The 18,430-nt window shown below is 38.7% G+C and overlaps 1 protein-coding gene across 1 annotated transcript; it reads left to right on the top strand.

The window, feature by feature from the left end:
- The first annotated feature begins 10,468 nt into the window (after nucleotides 1-10,468).
- Nucleotides 10,469-12,272, top strand: LOC110701669. The gene is made up of 3 exons (XM_021879282.1): nucleotides 10,469-10,583; nucleotides 11,455-11,859; nucleotides 12,058-12,272. The coding sequence occupies exons 1-3, from the start codon at nucleotides 10,469-10,471 to the stop codon at nucleotides 12,270-12,272; spliced, it is 735 nt and encodes a 244-aa protein (XP_021734974.1).
- The last annotated feature ends 6,158 nt before the right edge of the window (nucleotides 12,273-18,430 follow it).

Here is an 18,430-nt window from a genome sequence, read left to right as displayed (position 1 = left end):
ATCAACCAAAAATGCTTAACATATACAAGCAATAACCAAGTTCATTGTCTATCATATTTGACGAAAAGTATAATGTGCTGCCAATTTCTCTAATCTAAATATAATTGTACAGTATAAAGCAAAGCATCATAAGAAGATGAGAGGTTTTCCAAAGCAGTATATCTTAAGAAATAAACCAAAAACCAGTTAATAGAACCCACTATTCATTCAGCATCATTATTCTGGAATTCGGGAAAAAGGGGGATGGGAATGAGGCCAAATTACCTAGCAAGCCATTGGGGAAAATGAAACCAGTGAGGCTATGGCAGTACCTGATAGAGGTGTTGGCAAAATGGCAGCAGTTCTGCCATCAGATCAGAGAAATTGGAAGCCAAAGCAAGAAAAAAACTGGTAAAACAAACGAGGTTTGTGGGTCTATTAGTTCAATATTCCACCTTAAAAGAACAAAAATTTGTCTACAATAACAAAGAAATGAAAGATAAGCATTAGAGAGGGTCGCTGTGAAAATACCATCGAAATTCACCTGATCCTCAAACATCCACCACCACTACTATAATGAAAAAAATGGAGAGTCAAACGATGTAAATCCTATATATATAATCTCACATTAACATACATAAGTATTATACAATTTTCCATGATTATTGACAATGACAGAGTTGTTAACTCTAAAGGCTTCTCCATTATGAGAATTTGAGAATAAACTTCATTCTACAATGCTAATGAAAAGCTTTACTCATCTCATCTTATAATATCACATGCTGACTTTGTTGTTCAAGCTTGAAAAGATATCATCACTCTCAAAATTGTTCAAATGAATATAAATTAGGTCTTCCTTGATGAGCATCGCATATAAGAAAAATGATCACTTCTAACCTCATAAACTGATTACATGTTTCTACATCTATTGGCAATAAAGGTATTTAAGGCTACACTAAAAGATTTAGCTTGTAAGATTAAGGTTTATGTGTTACATTGCCAGAACAATCAGAGGGGGAAATAATTATGATACAAATATGACATACCTGATCAAGTGCAGAGGCAGAGGTCCTAACACATGACCGTATTCAACAACATGTTTTTCTTCATTATCATAAATTTTACTGCTATTTGGAAAAACTTGTTCAACATCTTTATCAAGATTGCTCAGTTTTTTTGTGGGAATGAATAGGCTCTCAAAAATATTTGGATACAAACTACAAAAGAATCACAAAAGACAAAGTAAGGAAGAAAGACATTTTGAATTACCCAGATTACTATTCAACCCATCAGTAAATTAAAGGATATATAAATAAAAACATTTAAGTAAAATTCTGTATAATTTCTTAACTACAAACAACTTTTTCCTCCCCTTGATTGGCCCAAATTTTACTTCCAGACAACCATAGAAAGAATTTCTTGAGAAGTGGTAGCTGTGGACATATTCAAGATCAAAAGTCCAATTTGGGTTAGGTGGATAGTAATTACCTGGTGCTCCCCCTCTACACACAACATGAATACCTCATCCGTACACCAACCTGGCTTAACTCGGTTTAATTTCAGTTTGTACTTGTAGACACCCAAATGTGTCTCTCCAAAACCAAATCTAGTGATGAATATCTTTCACGTGATTTGATTATCAAACGAAGTGAAAGTGTGGAAAGTCTAGTGATGTGGTTATTTTTATTAAAATATCTCTCTTGTTGTTTTTGAAAATATTCCTTCTTACACTCTATTTATGAAACAGCCAATCCAATTGATTTTGTTCCATGATAAGGATCCAATAATAGAATATTTGGTTTGGGCTCGAAAAGAGTTTTCCAACGAGATATTATAAGCCCAATTCCGATGAATAATGAGGAAGTGATGGCCAACATACTAAATTGGGTTCGAAATGAATTTTATATGCGGCCCAATGATCTAGAGGAGGTCCTATTAATTATTATTCCTAAAGTTAGTAGGATTCATTTTAATCTTCTAGAATAATCTAGAAGGTTCTTTTAAATTCTAATGGAATTAGGATTAATAATTATATTTTAAAGAGTTTTATTTTGAATAAAATAAGTGATTTATCCCAAACCTGATTTTAATTTGATAAACGCGGAATTAGCTGCTTAATCATATTAAGAAGAGGATTCCGCGTACAAAGCGCGTTTGATTTCTGACTTAGCGCAAGATGACAAGTCCGTCGCCTGGCGATAACTCCTGTCGTTGGTGACATGAGGTATTTTATTTCAAATGGGACTTGATTTGTTTCTGGACTATTTTTTCTATAAATAGGGGTCGTATCTCCCTGTTTTTATTCATTCACAACCATCATCTCTCTATTATTTCTCTCTCTAAAAGTTAGAAGCTTTCTTTCTCTCTCTATTCTTTTTCTAAACCTTCCCACTTACAAAATTCTACATACATTAGTTCTAGATACACCTAGCCAAGTCCGAAGTTGCATTCTCCCTAGACGTGAATGGTTTATAATTTTTTAGGGTTTGGTCCCAAATATCTATTTCAATTATTTAATTTAAATTGTATAATAATTGTTTTTGAAGTTTATAACGCGTGTATTTTGTAATTAGAAAGAGATAAAAGACATCCCAGTAACTAATTTACTTATTATTCTTTTGATATAGAAATCATTCTTTGATTATTTTGATTCCTAGTGTCATGTTAGGATGTCTTTATGATTCCTAGTATCATGTTAAGGGTAATAACTAAGATTTCTAATATCATGTGTGCTTCCTATTCTTTCCTAATATCATGTTAGTATCATGTTAGGAATAAAGCTTTGATCTTTATTGCTCAGTGACATGCTAGGATTTGTTATTAATCTTGTTAGAATCATGCCTAGGATCTTGCCATTAATATTATGCTTTATTGTTAACATGGTTTTTTATGATGATTTATATGATCATTATTGTTATGTTACTTGATATATATATTATTGTTTATTGCTTGATCACGCCTTTTATGCATGTTTAAAGGGAATTTGTACTTGTAATCACGCTTAATAAGATAATTAATAATCTTGTTTAGGCTAATTATTTGATTATAATTTAAGTGATCACCAATAATAGATTGGTTTGTGCATTAATATTCAACCAACATAGATTAAACAAGTTTAGAGTTAATCTTTTGATTGCATGTTAGTCAGAAAGCGCACATGAATATGAGAAGAATAAAGTAGAGGCCTATTATTAGGGCATATTCAATCTTTTTTAGGTTGGATTTGTACCTTCATCCCCGAATATCCAGCCATGGTTCCAGACCACTATGGAGTTAATGATCTCATGGATCGTGAAGGGGTGTAACCTTCATTCTGTGAACGGTTTACAAGTTCCTAAAACTTGTTGGTGACTCTTTTACTCTAGCTTGCTTCCCTTTGGACGCCACCATATTTAAGTGTATGATCACAGTGGGGCTCAAGTGTGGGATGCTTGAAATATTCCATACACACTACTACAAAAAATGGTTTAGAGAACGGTTAAAATAGGCTTTATAGAACATCTCAGAACCGTTCTTCTACTAAGCGATGTGTAAAGTATAAAGAACGGTTCGAATAGGCGTTTTGTATACTCAACTATAAAGAACGGTTGTGTGTGATCACCGTCCTCTATTCCCTAACTAAATTTAGAAAATAATGAAGGAAAAGACAACGATCATAATACTTAACCGTTCTGTTTTGCTTTACCAAAGAGAACGGTTTGGTATGCCAACAGTTCCCTCCTTTTTTTTTTTATAAAAAATAAAATAAAATCATTTGTGAGATATATTAGTGTAGGGAATATTTCAAGAATTATCCCAAACTTGAACCCCACTGTGATCATAAAGTTAAGAATGGTGGCGTCCAAAGGGAAAAAAACAAGAGCAAAAAGAGTCGCCAACAAGTTTTAGGAACTTGTAAACCGTTCACAGGGTGAAGGTTACACCCCTTAACGATCCAAGAGATCGTTAACTCCAATACGTCTGAAATCAAGACTGAAAGTTCGGGGATGAAGGTACAAATCCAATCTAAAAGAAATAACCCGCCCTAATAATAGGCCTCTACTTTATTCTTCTCGTATTCATGTGCGCTTTCTGACTAACATGCAATCAATAGGTTTACACTAAACCGGTTTAATCTATGTTGGTTGAATATTAATGCACAAATAAATCTATTATTGGCGATCACTCGAATTATAATCAAATTAACCTAAAAAAGATTATTAATCGTCTTATTAAGCGTGATTACAAGTACAAATTCCCTTTAAACATGCATAAAAGGCGTGATCAAGCAATAACAAATAATATAATCAAGCAACATAATAAATCATCATAATCATAATTACAACGATAATCATGTTAGCAATAAAGCATAATAATAGCAAGATCCTAGGCATGATACTAACAAGATTAATAACAAACCCTAGCACGTCACTAAACATATAAAAATCAAAGCTTTAACCCTAACATGATACTAACATGCAATTAAGAAAGACGATAAAAGGCACCGTAGAAATCATAATTGATATAATCAAATCACCCTCAATATGATACTAAGAAAAGCATCCTAACATGATACTAGGAATCAAAATAAAAACCTAAACATGATTTCGATATCAAAATATCAATTAAACAATTGAAACACTTACTTGGATGCCTAGTACCTATTTCTAATAACAAAATATACACGTCAGTAACTTCAAGGAAAATATAACATTAAAGAATTAAATTAAATAATTGAAATATGATTTGGGACTAAACCCTCAGAATTATCAAACCTTTCACGTCTAGGGCGAAGGCTACTTTGAATTTGGCTTGGTGTGTCTAGATCTTGTGAATGCGGAATTTTGTTTGTAAAAGGGTTGGTTTAGAAAGAGAGAGAGAGAGAGTATCAAGAATTTCTTGATGAGAGTTGGTATTTAAAAACGGAGGTTTAAGGAGGCTATTTATAACGAAAACAAACCGAAACATGATAAAAAAGAATCAGAGTTTTGAGAAGAATAAAACACGACGCTGGCGCTGCACTAGCCTCTGTCGCCGAGCGACAGGCGTGTCGCCAGATTACAGCCAGGTGCGGCGTTGCAGGCAGTTTTTTCACACTTTTTCAAATTTTTGATAAAATTAAGCGTACGAGGGGTAAAACTGTAATTTCATTTCAAACACTTTTTTTTTTTTCTAAATAAAACTCATAAAACTCAATTATCAATGCTAATCACATTAGGATTCAAAAGAACCTTCTAGAAGACTATAACCAATCCTAATTGCATTAGGAATGATAAATCATAATAGGCCCTCCTCTAGATCATTGGGACACATATAAAGATCAAACCGGGCCCAGTTTAGTAATATGGCCATAACTTCCTCGTTATTCATCGGAATTGGGCTCATAATATATCGTTGGAAAGCTCTTTTCGAGCCCAATTCAACTACACTATTATTGGACCCTTTCCATAGACCAAACTAAACTAGATTGGGTATTTTCATGAAATAGGTTTTCAAAAACAAAGAGAAAGAAGAGAAATAAAACCAACCGCAACAATAAACCTTCCACACTTTCACTTCATTCGATTATGATTCGACGTGAATGGTATTCATCACCAGGTTTGGTTTTGGGAAGACACAAATGGGTGTCTATAGAAGCCCCCACTTTGAATGAGTTTGGAGAAACGCAAGTTTCGAAAACAAAAGTCAAAGTATCGATAGGGACGGAGAATGATTCAAAACATTACTTGATCCTAAATAACTCTTGTAACGCCGATACCTTCAAACTAGCATTAGTTAAACAGATACGAGAGTTAAGAAACGCGTATCTTGCACCGTCGAGCACACGTCTCTGTGAGTACCCTATTTTTTGTGTTTGCTGTTGTGACAACCTTCCACAAGCTAGGGAATGCCATAATGCTGCTTTTGACGATCTTCCTTAAGCTAGTGGATACCGCTTGAAGACTGCTACGCTTGTAACTGCCTCCAATTTCCGCTGTGATAGTGTAGGCGTCGCTCAAAGTGCGCCTACGTAAAAGCATGTGTGAATATGCTTGGCACTCATAGGAAGTGGGAATTCACATATACAATTAGGGTCAAGGAAAGTAGGGAGCCACCAACAAGTTTTTAAGGAACTTGTAAACCGTTCACGGATCATTTAAGGCAACCACGAATAAAGGGACAACGATAGGCAACAACAATTGACCCATGAAGGTTACACCCCATTCGTAATCCATAAGATTACAAACTCCATATGGTTCGGAACCACGAAAGGAGGATCGGGGATGATGGTATGAAGTGAGTCATGGAGTCACATTCGCCCATATTGGCCTCTACTCGATTCTTATAGTGAAAAGTGATTCTTGCGATCTCAAAGGCATACAAACAGAGATTCAATTCGCTCCAAACTATTATTAGGCTAAATTGGTTGGATATGAATGCAACATATAATTCTAAAATATTAGTGATCACTTGATTTAACAACAAGATTAAAAAGGATCCTAAACCGGTTGTCCAAATTATCTTATTACGCGTGATTTTCAATTACATATTCCCTGTAAGCATGCAATATGGTGATCATAAAAAATATAATAGAATTCCATACAAACAGAGATTCAATTCGCTCCAAACTATTATGAGGCTAAATTGGTTGGATATTAATGCAACATATAATTCTAAAATATTAGTGATCACTTGATTTAACAACAAGATTAAAAAGGATCCTAAACCGGTTGTCCAAATTATCTTATTAGGCGTGATTTTCAATTACATATTCCCTTTAAGCATGCAATATGGTGATCATAGAAAATATAATAGAATTATCATTAATATTGGAAGCAATTTAACAATAAATCCAACAACATAAAATCGTTTGCTTGCAACTATAAAATAATAAACGAGTTAGTAACTTCAAGGAAATGATAATAAAACGATAATTAAATTAAATTAAATTAAATAGAGTTGATTTGGGGCCAAACCCTCAAACAGTTCTACCTTTCACGCCTTGGCTTAAGGACAGAACCGCAAGTAAAGTATGGACTCCTTGGAGTGCTTGAAGAAGGAATTTTGAAAGAAGAAGGGTAAGCTAGTGTTTGGGCTAGAGAATAGAGGAGAGAAGAATAGAGAATTAATTGATGCCCCGTACATCAGAAATGAGGGGGTATTTATAGAAAAAATGTGCTGAGGGAACACACGGAACCCTAAAATATTACACCGCGACACGGTAGAGGTCACCGTGACACGGGGAATCCCACCGTCAGACGGGGAACATTCCCGTGACACGGTGGACAGCTGTGTGACGCGGGAAATATTTAGGGTACGGGGAATAAAATGCGTGAAGGATTTATGCGGAAAGGACACGGAATTGCCCCGTGTCACAGCAGGGGCACTGTGTCACGGGGAATCCCACCATCAGACGGGGAACATTCCCGTGACACGGTGGACTTCTACCGTGACGCGAGATCCTGTAGTCTATTTTTCCGTCTAAATTCATTTTTAACCCTAATTTCGTTCAGTATTTTTAAGTGCCGATTGATAATTTCGGGCCATTTCTGATTTATTATTATTAATTAGGCTAAAATAAATAAATAAAATAAATAAAAGGTTTTGGCCAAAATAATAAAATAAAAAGGTTTGGGCTGAAATTAAAAAAAAGAACTATGCTTTGACTAAACATCAAGACCGATCCATGGACTATTCAAAATATTGAATTTAATTAAACAAGATTTTTTAAGCACTCTCGGGATTAAATACTGAACCCGACCAATAGTGGCGGTGAATGGTTGTTCATCATCGGGTTTGGTTTTGGGGAGACATTTTTTTATGTCTACAGAAGCCCCCACTTTGACTGAGTTTGTAGAAACGTCAGTTTTGAATACGATAGTCAAAGTAGTCAATAGGGACGGAGAATGATTTAAGACGTTTTGCGATCCCAAATCACTTTGTATATGCCGATACCTGCAAAATTTTTTTAGTTACACAGACAAATGAGTAAAGGGATAGAATACATATCTGGCACTAGTGTATCGGTGACAAATGAGTTTGGCAGCTTCCTATGCTTGAAGGAATCCACTGGATGATTAATGTGTGTCATTTATGGCACTCATAGGGTAGCCTTTTAGGATGATTTCATCTCCTTTTCATCCTTTCTTATCTTATTTTTGGTCCTTATTCCTTTAGTTCCTTTCTTTCTTTTTTTCTTTGTGTTTTCTTCGTGTTTTCCTTTTATTTGGCCTTTTTTCCCTTTTATTCCTTTCCTTTGTTTGTTCTTGTAGGTACCTAGGAGTTGTCTTTGCAAGGGGATCAAGATGAGCTATATTGACTAAGCAAGGAGGAAGCAATCTACTCGGAGAGGCCTTGGAGAGGGCATCAAGTCCTGCTAGGTTTCCGCGGGCGCGGGCTCGTTTGCACCAAATTGGCCAATTTCGACCAGGTACTCTCCACTGTCTGGCCGCGGGCTCCCCAAGGGTGCGGGTAGATTGGAGAGACCGCGACCCTCTGATCACCCTTTGGGAGCAGGGAATTCGCCGCACCCATGCCGTGGGTGCGGAGGCTTTTTCCGCGGGCGCGGGCTAGAAGACCTACGGGCGCGGGTGATGCCTAGATAGCCCGCGGAGTTTGTTATGGGTTCCGTACCCAAATTCCCTGAGGGCGCGGGGTTTCTGAGAGAGGGCGCGGGGATTCCGTTTTCTTTATTTGCCTATAAATACACTTGTAATTCCTTTTTGAAAACCAACTTTTAGATAATTTTCATTAGCTTAGTTCTAGAGAGAGAAGTTAGAGAGAAGTTAGAGAGAAGTTCTTGGTTTTGGATTTGTATTTCAACATTGGATCAATTGTGCTTGGATTTCTTCATCTTCAATCCATTAATATTAGTGAGAATCTCTTCTTTTAGCTCATCTCTTTACTTGTTTGATCTAGATTCATGTTTGATTGTTTGATTTGCTTGGATTTGAATTTGATATTGTAGTTGATATTATTTTCTCTTGATTTTGATTTAGAATGATGATCGATGCAATTTCTAGTGAATTGTTCTTGAGTTACACCATGATTAGTGAGTAGATTAGTTGCTAGGGAGAAGGGGAAGCATGCTTGATTTGTGCTAGTTGATGATCATTGATTGATTGAATTGTTGCAATTAAATTGGTTGACATAGTTTTGTATGTGATTAATTAGATTAGGAGTGATCAACCTATAAGTTTAATCTATATTGCATTGCAATTCTTAATGACATGAACCATCAATTTGAGAGTTGCTTTAATTGATTGAGTTTGATTGTGAATTTCCTTGATTAGCCATTCATAGTGACCCTTAGCTTGGCCTGTAGGAGATAGCTCTTGAATTATTTTGATTGCTACTATTTTTTGTCCTTTGCAATGCTTGAATCAATTGAATGAACTTTCAATTAGCATGATTATTGAACTTGCATGTGGAACCTACATCCCTAATATTTAGTTTCTTGAATTACTTGATCAATCTAGTTTTGTTACTATAGTACCAACCATTTTCTCACTACAATCTTCGAAGTAGCTTGACTTAGGCTATAGTTAATACCTACTCACTCCTTTGGGTTCGACCCTATACTTGCCTTATACTTGTATTAGGTTTGTTTAGGTTGTTATAAATTGTGTTTCATTTTGGGATAGACAATTGACGACTCGTTTATTCCTCTATCAAAATGACGCCGTTTCTAGGGAGTGATATTGGTGCTTAGCTTTAGTTGTTGAGTCTATTTCACTTTAATTGAACAATACAAAAAAATTTTGTTTCTTAAGGCTACATTTGTAGCCGTGCTACTAATATTTTCATTGAGTTTTGCATGCATAGAGCTCGTAATCGATCCAATGTGCCTTTTGACCTGGAAATCGAAAGGACTCTCTCAAGGAGAAGAATTTCTAGTCGATCCTTGGAATTTAGTTCCTCAAGCGAAGAAGGATTTGATGAAGAACTAAGCATGGGAGAACAACCAAGAGTTGCTTTGAAAGAATAGGGAATTCCCGGTGTGTACAAGTTTGAGAGTGGAATTGCTCCACCTACAACACCGGCGAATGATTTTGAAATTGGGCCGACTATGATCGCTTTGATCTAGAGGAGACAATATAGCGGAGCTAAGAATGAGAGTCCATTGAACCATCTCAAGGAGTTTGAAAAATATTGCAACACTATCAAAGTAAACGGAGTTTCTCAAGAGTTCATCCGGCTAAAGTTGTTTCCCTTTTCTCTCATAGGCCGAGCCTTGGAGTGGTTGGATAAGGAGGTAAAGCCAAATTCCCTAAGAACATGGGACGAAGTCACCAAGGAATTTTTGTCCCGGTTCTATCCACAAAAGAAAACGGCGGAGGCTAGAGCTTTGATTCAAGGGTTCAAGCAAAGACCTAATGAAAGCCTTTACGAAGCATGGGAGAGGTATAATGAGTACCAAAGGGAGTGTCCCCACCACGGAATTCCAACATATCAAGTCATTCAAATTTTCTATGGTGGCCTAAGTCCTCAAGGCAAATTATGCCTTGATGGGGGAGTCGGAGGTCCCATAATGAATAGGACGGAAGAAGAAGTGGTGGACATTATTGAGGATGTTGTGAAGTACTATAGAGATTGGCAAGATGGTGAGAGGGATTCAACTAGCAAGAGTGGCTCTTCAGTGTACTGTATAGACCATCTAAATGCAATCAACAACCTATCCTCACAAATGACAAACTTGGGGAAAGAAATGACCGCAATCAAGGCCAAGTTGGAAAGCTCCTCTTCTTTTCAAGCTTCGAATCTTCCCTCCTAATTTAAGGGGAGAGGTACTCTTTCTAACTCTCAACCCCTCCCTCCTCAAATAATATTCCTAGTGGTTTCTTGTTTTGTGATGCATGTGGATCTTATGATCATGACTCTTGTAATTGCCCTCATGTTTCTCCGGAATGTGGTGATGATTTTTTGATAACAATGAGAGTGAGCATGTGAATTATGTGTCAAATAATAATGTGCAAAGGTTTGATAATCAAAGAGGTCAATGGAATAGGAATTACCAAAACCAAGGTAATTTTGACAACTATAACCAAGGTGGTGGTTATAAGAACCAAGGGAACCAAGGTTCTCATGGTAACTATAACAATCAAGGTTATAGTAGTCAAAATCAAAACCAAAATTATGGTAATCAATACCAAAGTTATGGAAATCATAACCAAGTTAGTGGAAACCATAATCAAGGTTATGGTCAAAATTAAAATAGGGGTAATTGGAACAATCAATGTAGGGGCAATTTTCAAAATAATTCTTCAAGAAGTCCCCCACCCGGATTTGTTCCAAAGACTCAAGGTGAAAATTCCTATTCACAAACTTCTTCTTCTTCTAGGACTAATTTGGAGGAAATAATTGAAAATCAAACCAAGTTGTTGAACACATACATGGCCGTTAGTGACAAGAAATTCAATGAGATGATGACCCATAACTAAATGGTCAAAAACCAAATTTCTCAACTTGCTAATGCTTTGAAAGACCAAGCAAGCCCTTCTTATTTACTTTCCTAAGGCCTAGATCCCAAGAAACCCGTGAATGCTATTGTTACAAGGAGTGGGAAGGTTCTTGAGGAGAGATTACCTAGGAGGAGTGAAGACAAGGAGGTCCCCAAGGAAGCTTTGGTAGAGAATGAGGGAGATAAAGCATCTTTAGATGAGGTTGTGGTTGAGACACCTAGAGAGGTGAGAGTAGAGAAAGAGATTGTGAAACCCAAGCTCCCTTATCCCCAAAAATTCATGAGACACAAATTGGATGAGCAATTTGGGAGATTTATTGATATGCTCAAACAACTTCACCTTTCTCTACCTTTCACCGATGTGATTAACCAAATGCCTAACTATGCCAAATTCCTCAAAGACATTTTGAGTGGGAAAAGGACTTGTGATGTTGTGGAGATCATCAACTTGACTGAGAATTGTAGTGTGATCATCATGAATAAAATGCCACCCAAGTTGAAAGACCCCAGAAACCTCTCCATCCCTTGTGCCATTAACAAGATGCAAATTGATAATGCCCTATGTGACTTAGGAGCTAGTATAAGCCTAATTCCATATTCGGTTTATCAAAGACTTGATCTAGGGGAACTCTTACATTCTAACATTACCCTGCAACTAGCCGATAGGTCAATCAAGTTTCCAAAAGGTAAAGTGGAAGATGTTCCATTGAGGGTTGGGAAGTTTGTGTTCCCGGGGGATTTTGTTGTTCTAGAATTGGATGAAGATGATACCATTCCTATCATTCTAGGTAGACCTTTTCTTGCTACCTCGGGTGCTATGATAGATGTCAAAAGTGAAAAGATTTCCCTTAAGGTAGGAGATGAGGTCATATAATTCGATTTGAATGAAAGCATGAAATATCCAAGTTCTTCTCTTGAAAATTGCATGATGATTGACTCTCTTGATCATGTTGTGTCTTCCATTCATGAGAACTTGCTCACTTTTAACGATGCTCTTGAGAATGTTTTGTTGAACAAAGATAAGCTAGGTGCACCATGCAAGGAGATGGCATTGTATGAGAAATTGCTTAATGGAAGCTTGGAGGAAGTGGATGAACAATTGTGCTTGAAGATCTAAAGCCATGAAGCTTTGCAAGCGGCCACAACAAAAGAAGGTAAAGGTATGCCTATGGTAGAGCTCAAACCTCTACCATCACACCTTAGGTATGAATTCTTAGGCAAAATTTCCATTGACCCCGTAATTGTAAGTGCATCCTTGAGTGAAAGCCAAGCTCAAGCGTTATATTGTGTCTTGAGAAATCACTAAGGTGCTTTGGGCGCTATACTATTGATGATCTTAAGGGTATAAGCCCCTCTTTGTGTACACACCACATAACGCTTGAGGAAGGCATCCTTCCTTCTATTGAACGACAAAGAAAGCTACACCCTCAAATGGGAGAGGTGGTGAAAAAAGAGATCACCAAGCTCTTAGATGCGAGAATCATATTCCCCATCTCAAGCTCTAGGTGGGTCTCTCCCGTTCATGTCGTTCCTAAGAAGGGGGGTATGACCGTAGTCATGAATGAGAGAGGTGAGCTCATTCCAACTAGGACGATCACCGGTTGGAGGATATGTATAGGCTATAGACATCTAAATAAATCCACCAAAAAGGATCACTTTCCCTTCCATTCATTGATCAAATGTTAGATAGACTAACAAGGCACAAGTTCTATTTCTTCCTTGATGGCTATTCGGGATTTTTCCAAATCCCAATCCACCCCGAAGATCAAGAGAAGACAACATTTATATGCCCCTATAGGACCTTTGCTTATAGGAGAATGCCCTTTGGTCTTTGTAATGACCCCGCAACTTTCCAAAGGTGGATGATGAGCATTTTTGGAGACATGTTGGAGGAAGAAATTGAGGTATTTATGGATGATTTCTCCATAGGTGGGGTTTCATTTGAAGACTGCCTTGTGAATCTTGAGAAATGTTTGGCACGGTGTGTGAAGGTTAATCTTTTCTTGAATTGGGAGAAGTACCACGTCATGGTGGAGGAAGGAATAGTGCTTGGACACAAGATCTCTCATAAAGGAATAGAGGTGGATAAGGCCAAGATCGAGGTTATTGAGAAGCTTCCACCTCTGGTGAATGTCAAGGGAGTGAGATCATTTTTAGGACATGCGGGCTTCTATAGAAGATTCATCAAGGATTTCCCACTCATTTCCAAGCCCCTTAATGATCTTCTTCAAAAATACGTTGAGTTTGTTTTTGATGGTAAATGCTTGGAGGCATTTAATAGATTGAAGAAGGCCCATATCTCTACCCCCATTGTTCAAGCCCCAAGATGGGATTTACCCTTTGAATTGATGTGTGATGCTAGTGATTGGGCAATTGGAGGTGTTTTGGGCCAACGTGTGGACAAGAAGCTTTATGTGATTTACTATATGTCCAAGACACTAAATGGGGCCCAAAAGAATTACACAACAATGGAAAAAGAATTCTTGGCCATTGTTCACTCTTTTGAGAAATTCCGATGTTATTTGTTGGGTTCCAAGACCGTTGTGTTCACGGATCATGCGGCTCTCAAGTATCCCTTTGCCAAGAAAGAGTCCAAGCCAAGGTTGATTCGTTGGGTGCTTGAATTACAAACTTTTAAAATAGAGATTAGGGATAAGAAGGGTGCAGAAACTGTTGTGGCGGACCATCTTTCTCGCCTTGAGGGTGATCAAATTCATGATGATGGTTTACCAATTGAAGACAGAGTGCTTGATGATGTCTTGTATGCCATTAAGGTTAAAGAGCTCCCATGGTATGCCAACTTGGTGAACTTTCTAGCTTGTGGGGAGTTTCCACCTTCTTTCTCCAAGAACCAACGGAAGAAACTCAAGAGGGAGGAAAGACATTACTTGTGGGATGATCCCATCTTGTATAAACGAGGGGTTGATGTCTTTCTTAGGCGTTGTGTTCCGAAGGAAGAGGTGCCTAGTGTTCTAAAGATGTGCCATTCGGATCCTAGTGGTGGCCATATGGGTGTTTCCAAAACCGCCACTAAGATTCTTCAATGTGGCTTGTGGTGGCCTCATCTCTTCAAGGATTCATGGGGCTTTGTAAAGTCATGTGACCGATGTCAAAGAGTTTGGAATATCTTCAAGCGGAATGAAATGCCTCAACAACCTATTCTTGAGTTGGAGGTGTTCGATGTATGGGGGATTGACTTCATGGGACCATTCCCATCTTCATATGGGAATCAATTCATACTTGTGGCTGTGGACAATGTTTCTAAGTGGGTTGAGGCCATTGCCCCAACAAATGACCACAAAGTAGTGTTGAAGTTGTTCAAAAAAATCATCTTCCCAAGGTTTGGTGTGCCTAAGGCTGTGATAAGTGATAACGGTTCTCATTTTGTTCACAATGCCTTCCAAAAGATGTTGAGGAAACATGGAGTTCATCAACGGTTCGGCCTTCCATATCATCCTCAAACGAGTGGCCAAATCGAGGTCTCGAATCGTCAAATAAAGATTATTCTTGAGAAGACGGTTGCAAGGAATAGAAAGGATTGGTCAGACAAGTTAGATGATGCTCTTTGGGCCTATAGAACGGCTTTCAAGACACTTATTGGCACCACTCCATATCGCCTTGTTTATGGCAAATCATGCCATCTCTCGGTGGAGCTTGAACACCGTGCTTTGTGGGAAAATCAAGAAGATAAACTTTGATTTAGAAAGTGTGGGGGAGAAAAGGTGGTTGGATCTTCATGAGCTAGAGGAGCTTAGACTTGATGCTTACGATTGTGCTAGCACCTACAAAGCTCGTTCCAAGGAAGCTCATGATAAGCTTATTGAGAAAAAAGAGTTTTGTATTGGCGATAAAGTCCTCCTCTACAATTCAAGAATGAAGTTGTTTCCCGGAAAGCTCATGTAAGATGGAGTGGCCCTTTCTTGGTGAAAGATGTTTTTGCTAATGGTGCCGTTGAGATTTCTTCTTTGGATTCGTCATCTTCTTTCAAGGTTAATGGTCATCGGCTCAAGAGATATTTTGATGGAGTGTTTGTTGGTCTTATTCATAAAATGATTCTTTTCAAGCCACCTTGAGTGGGGTGGTAAACGTCGAGCTAACGACGTTAAACAAATGCGCTTACGGGAGGTAACCCGGATTCTCACCTCTACTCTCTTTTCTTTCCTTTCTTTTATTTTTCTTTGTTGATTTTTTCTCTTACCTTTCCTTGTGTTTTTGGTTTGTTTTGTAGGTTGCCTTCATTCATCATCTATGGACTTAATGTGTTTGATGAAGATGGAAAAAGGAGAATTCAGAGTGCAGGGGAGAGGGCACCCCGTGGGCTTGGAGAGGCCTAGGGTGTCCTTGCTTCAAAAAGAGGGAAATCGGACAAGGAACTCTCTGCAGTCTCCCCGCGGGCTCTTCGCGGGCGCGGGTAGAATCGGAGAGGGCGCGGCCTATTTTCTCGAAAATGGATTAGGAACTCTCCGTGGTTTCCCCACAGGCTCCATTAAAGGCAAAGTCGCGAGAGGGCGCGGCCCCATTAAAGGTAAAAAATCAAATTTTTTCCAGAATTGCCCCACGGTTGCCCCACGGTCTCTCCGCGGGCGCTGGCTAATCACCGTGGGCGCGGCAATGTAGAGAGAGGGCGCGGGCACCTGGGTTGTATAGTAACCCGGCTTCACCCCTCTCTCTCTCTCTCCTCTCTTATTTTCCAATTCACCCTTATTTTTCCGCTTTCTCTCTCTTCCTCCTCTCAAACCCTAATCCCCAAATCATCTTTCTCACACAAATTCACCCTTGTTTTCACTCCATTTTCATCAAGTATAATCTATTTTTTCGTATTTTTTTCGGGAAATTCGAGTCCTAGACGGGTTTTTGAGCTTACTTTGAGTCTTCAATCTTGGTATACTTCTAACCTTTGTTTTATTTTTGTCAATTTCAATTGATTATTATACATTGGTTTTGGTTTGCCTTGATTAAGCATGACTATGATGTTTTTGGCAGTTTGTATGTTGATTTTGGATTTATTTTGAGTGATTTGTGCTTATTTTTCTGATAGATTGTTAATGTTGTTATTGGATTTTTTGTTGTTTTCTTGCTTGTAACAGGTACTTTGTAGTTTGTGGTGGTTTTGGGTGGTATTGTGAAGGAGTTTGAAAAATTGGTGGTATTGTTGGTGTTGATTTTGGGTGATTGGGTACTTTCTTGTGTTGGTTTAGCTTGAGACTATGGATTTGTTAAGGAAAGTTAAGAGTAGCAAGAAAAGTTCAAACCAATCCCCCGGCCAATCCTCCCAAGGCCAATCCTCTCGTAGCCAACCTTCAAACACCGAACCTCCTCAAAACCAAACTACTCAAGATGATACCCCTCCTCCTTCTTTACCTCCTCTCAAATTTCACAATCGGTCTAAACATGCCCCTATCTATAACAAAATGAAATCCTGGAAATTTAGACCTACCCGTAACTATCTTCCCGATGATATGGTCAAATTAGGAGTTGATGCCGATCTTGACATCTTGCTCCATAACCTTGGTTTGGATGAGTTTGTAAAGTCATCCCCGCGAACCTATTTGGTACTGTGCATTGAGTTTTTCTCCACCTTTGAGTATAATAGGACGGGGGATACCGAATATATCATCTCTTTCCAGCTATTCAATTCCAAGCATACCATGAACCTTGCCGAATTCAACAAAGCCCTTGGCTTCAACCACAATACCGATATCTATGAGCCCTTTGTTTCCCTTCTCAAGTCCGATTACAATGAGGTTGCATGGTGGAGAGCCATAGCTAAAAAGAAGGTGTTTAACTCTAAGGAATCACTTGCTAGTGAGATCATTCACCCAGCTCTTAGAATTCTTCATCGGATTCTTGGCTATACCGTGTTTAATAAGCAAGATCTTAGAAAGCTTTCGAGGGAGGAGATCTTAGTGCTTTGGATGGCTACAAGGCCGGATTCGGGGCCGAGGTTGAATTTGGGGTATATTTTCATGAATTTATGTCAAGTAATCATCAATGGGAAGAGGACGGGTGAGATTCATTGTGGTGGTATGATTACTAGATTGGTGCATTATTTCAAGCAAGAACGTTTCTTGAGGTCTTGCACTCCGGTTGGAGGGAGTGAAGACATGTATTTGGGTTTGAAGGAACTTAACGCTTTGCGTTTCATTTCTAAAACTAAGGGAAACGGTGTTTATTCTTGGCTAGTGCGTAACGTGCACCATTGTTTGCTCCCAAACCCGCCTGCCACCTCAATTACTCGAGAGGATAGGATTGTATAGAGGATTTCTATGGATAATGGGAGAGTTGAGGATGTTATGGAGGAGGATGATGTTGATGTGAATGATGGTGATGGTGATAATGATGATGATGATGGAAAAGGTGGGAAAGGAGATGGTGGAGATGGAGAAGAAGAAGAAGAAGAAGAAGAACAACAACAACAATTTCAACATGAACAACAACAACAACCCCATCAAAGATAAAGAAGAAGACAACAAAATCAACAACAAGACTACCGAGGAGATGCCTATCTCCGTAAGATGGAGGCTATGCGTGAGCATATGGAGCGCATGCAATTGAGCATGCAAGGTATGTATTCAAACCATCAAACTTTGTGTTTTCAAACTAGCGCCCTATATGACGCTAGTGTGCGTAGGGGGGAGGTCACTCCTCTAGTGAACTACCCATATGTGCTGCCCCAACATGGGCCGGTGCCATCTTGGGGTGGTGACAACCTCCCCACGTACCCCTATTGGCCCGGGAGTTACACACCCAATAAGCCAAGGCGTGACTTCCTTGATGAGTCCGGGCATTATGACTATCGGGTTTCGGGGAGGGGGGTGGAGTGATTATCGGGGTGACCACGAATACTACTATGTTCACCCCACTCACGCTTTGTATGCAGCCCGAGCCATTTGACCAACTTTCCACATCCCAACTTGACCTTTTCAAGGGTCGTTATGGGTTCCCTCCCGGTTTTACCGGAGGTTGGGATGTGGGAGATGGCGGTGCCAGCCCTAGTGGCCAATAGTTTCCCTCATGGTTGTTTGATTACCT

Source organism: Chenopodium quinoa, unplaced genomic scaffold (assembly GCF_001683475.1).
Source record: "Chenopodium quinoa cultivar QQ74 unplaced genomic scaffold, ASM168347v1, whole genome shotgun sequence".
Lineage (NCBI taxonomy): Eukaryota > Viridiplantae > Streptophyta > Magnoliopsida > Caryophyllales > Amaranthaceae > Chenopodium > Chenopodium quinoa.
The sequence above is the reverse complement of the archived record's forward strand: the minus strand, read 5'-3'. Positions and strand labels throughout refer to the sequence as shown.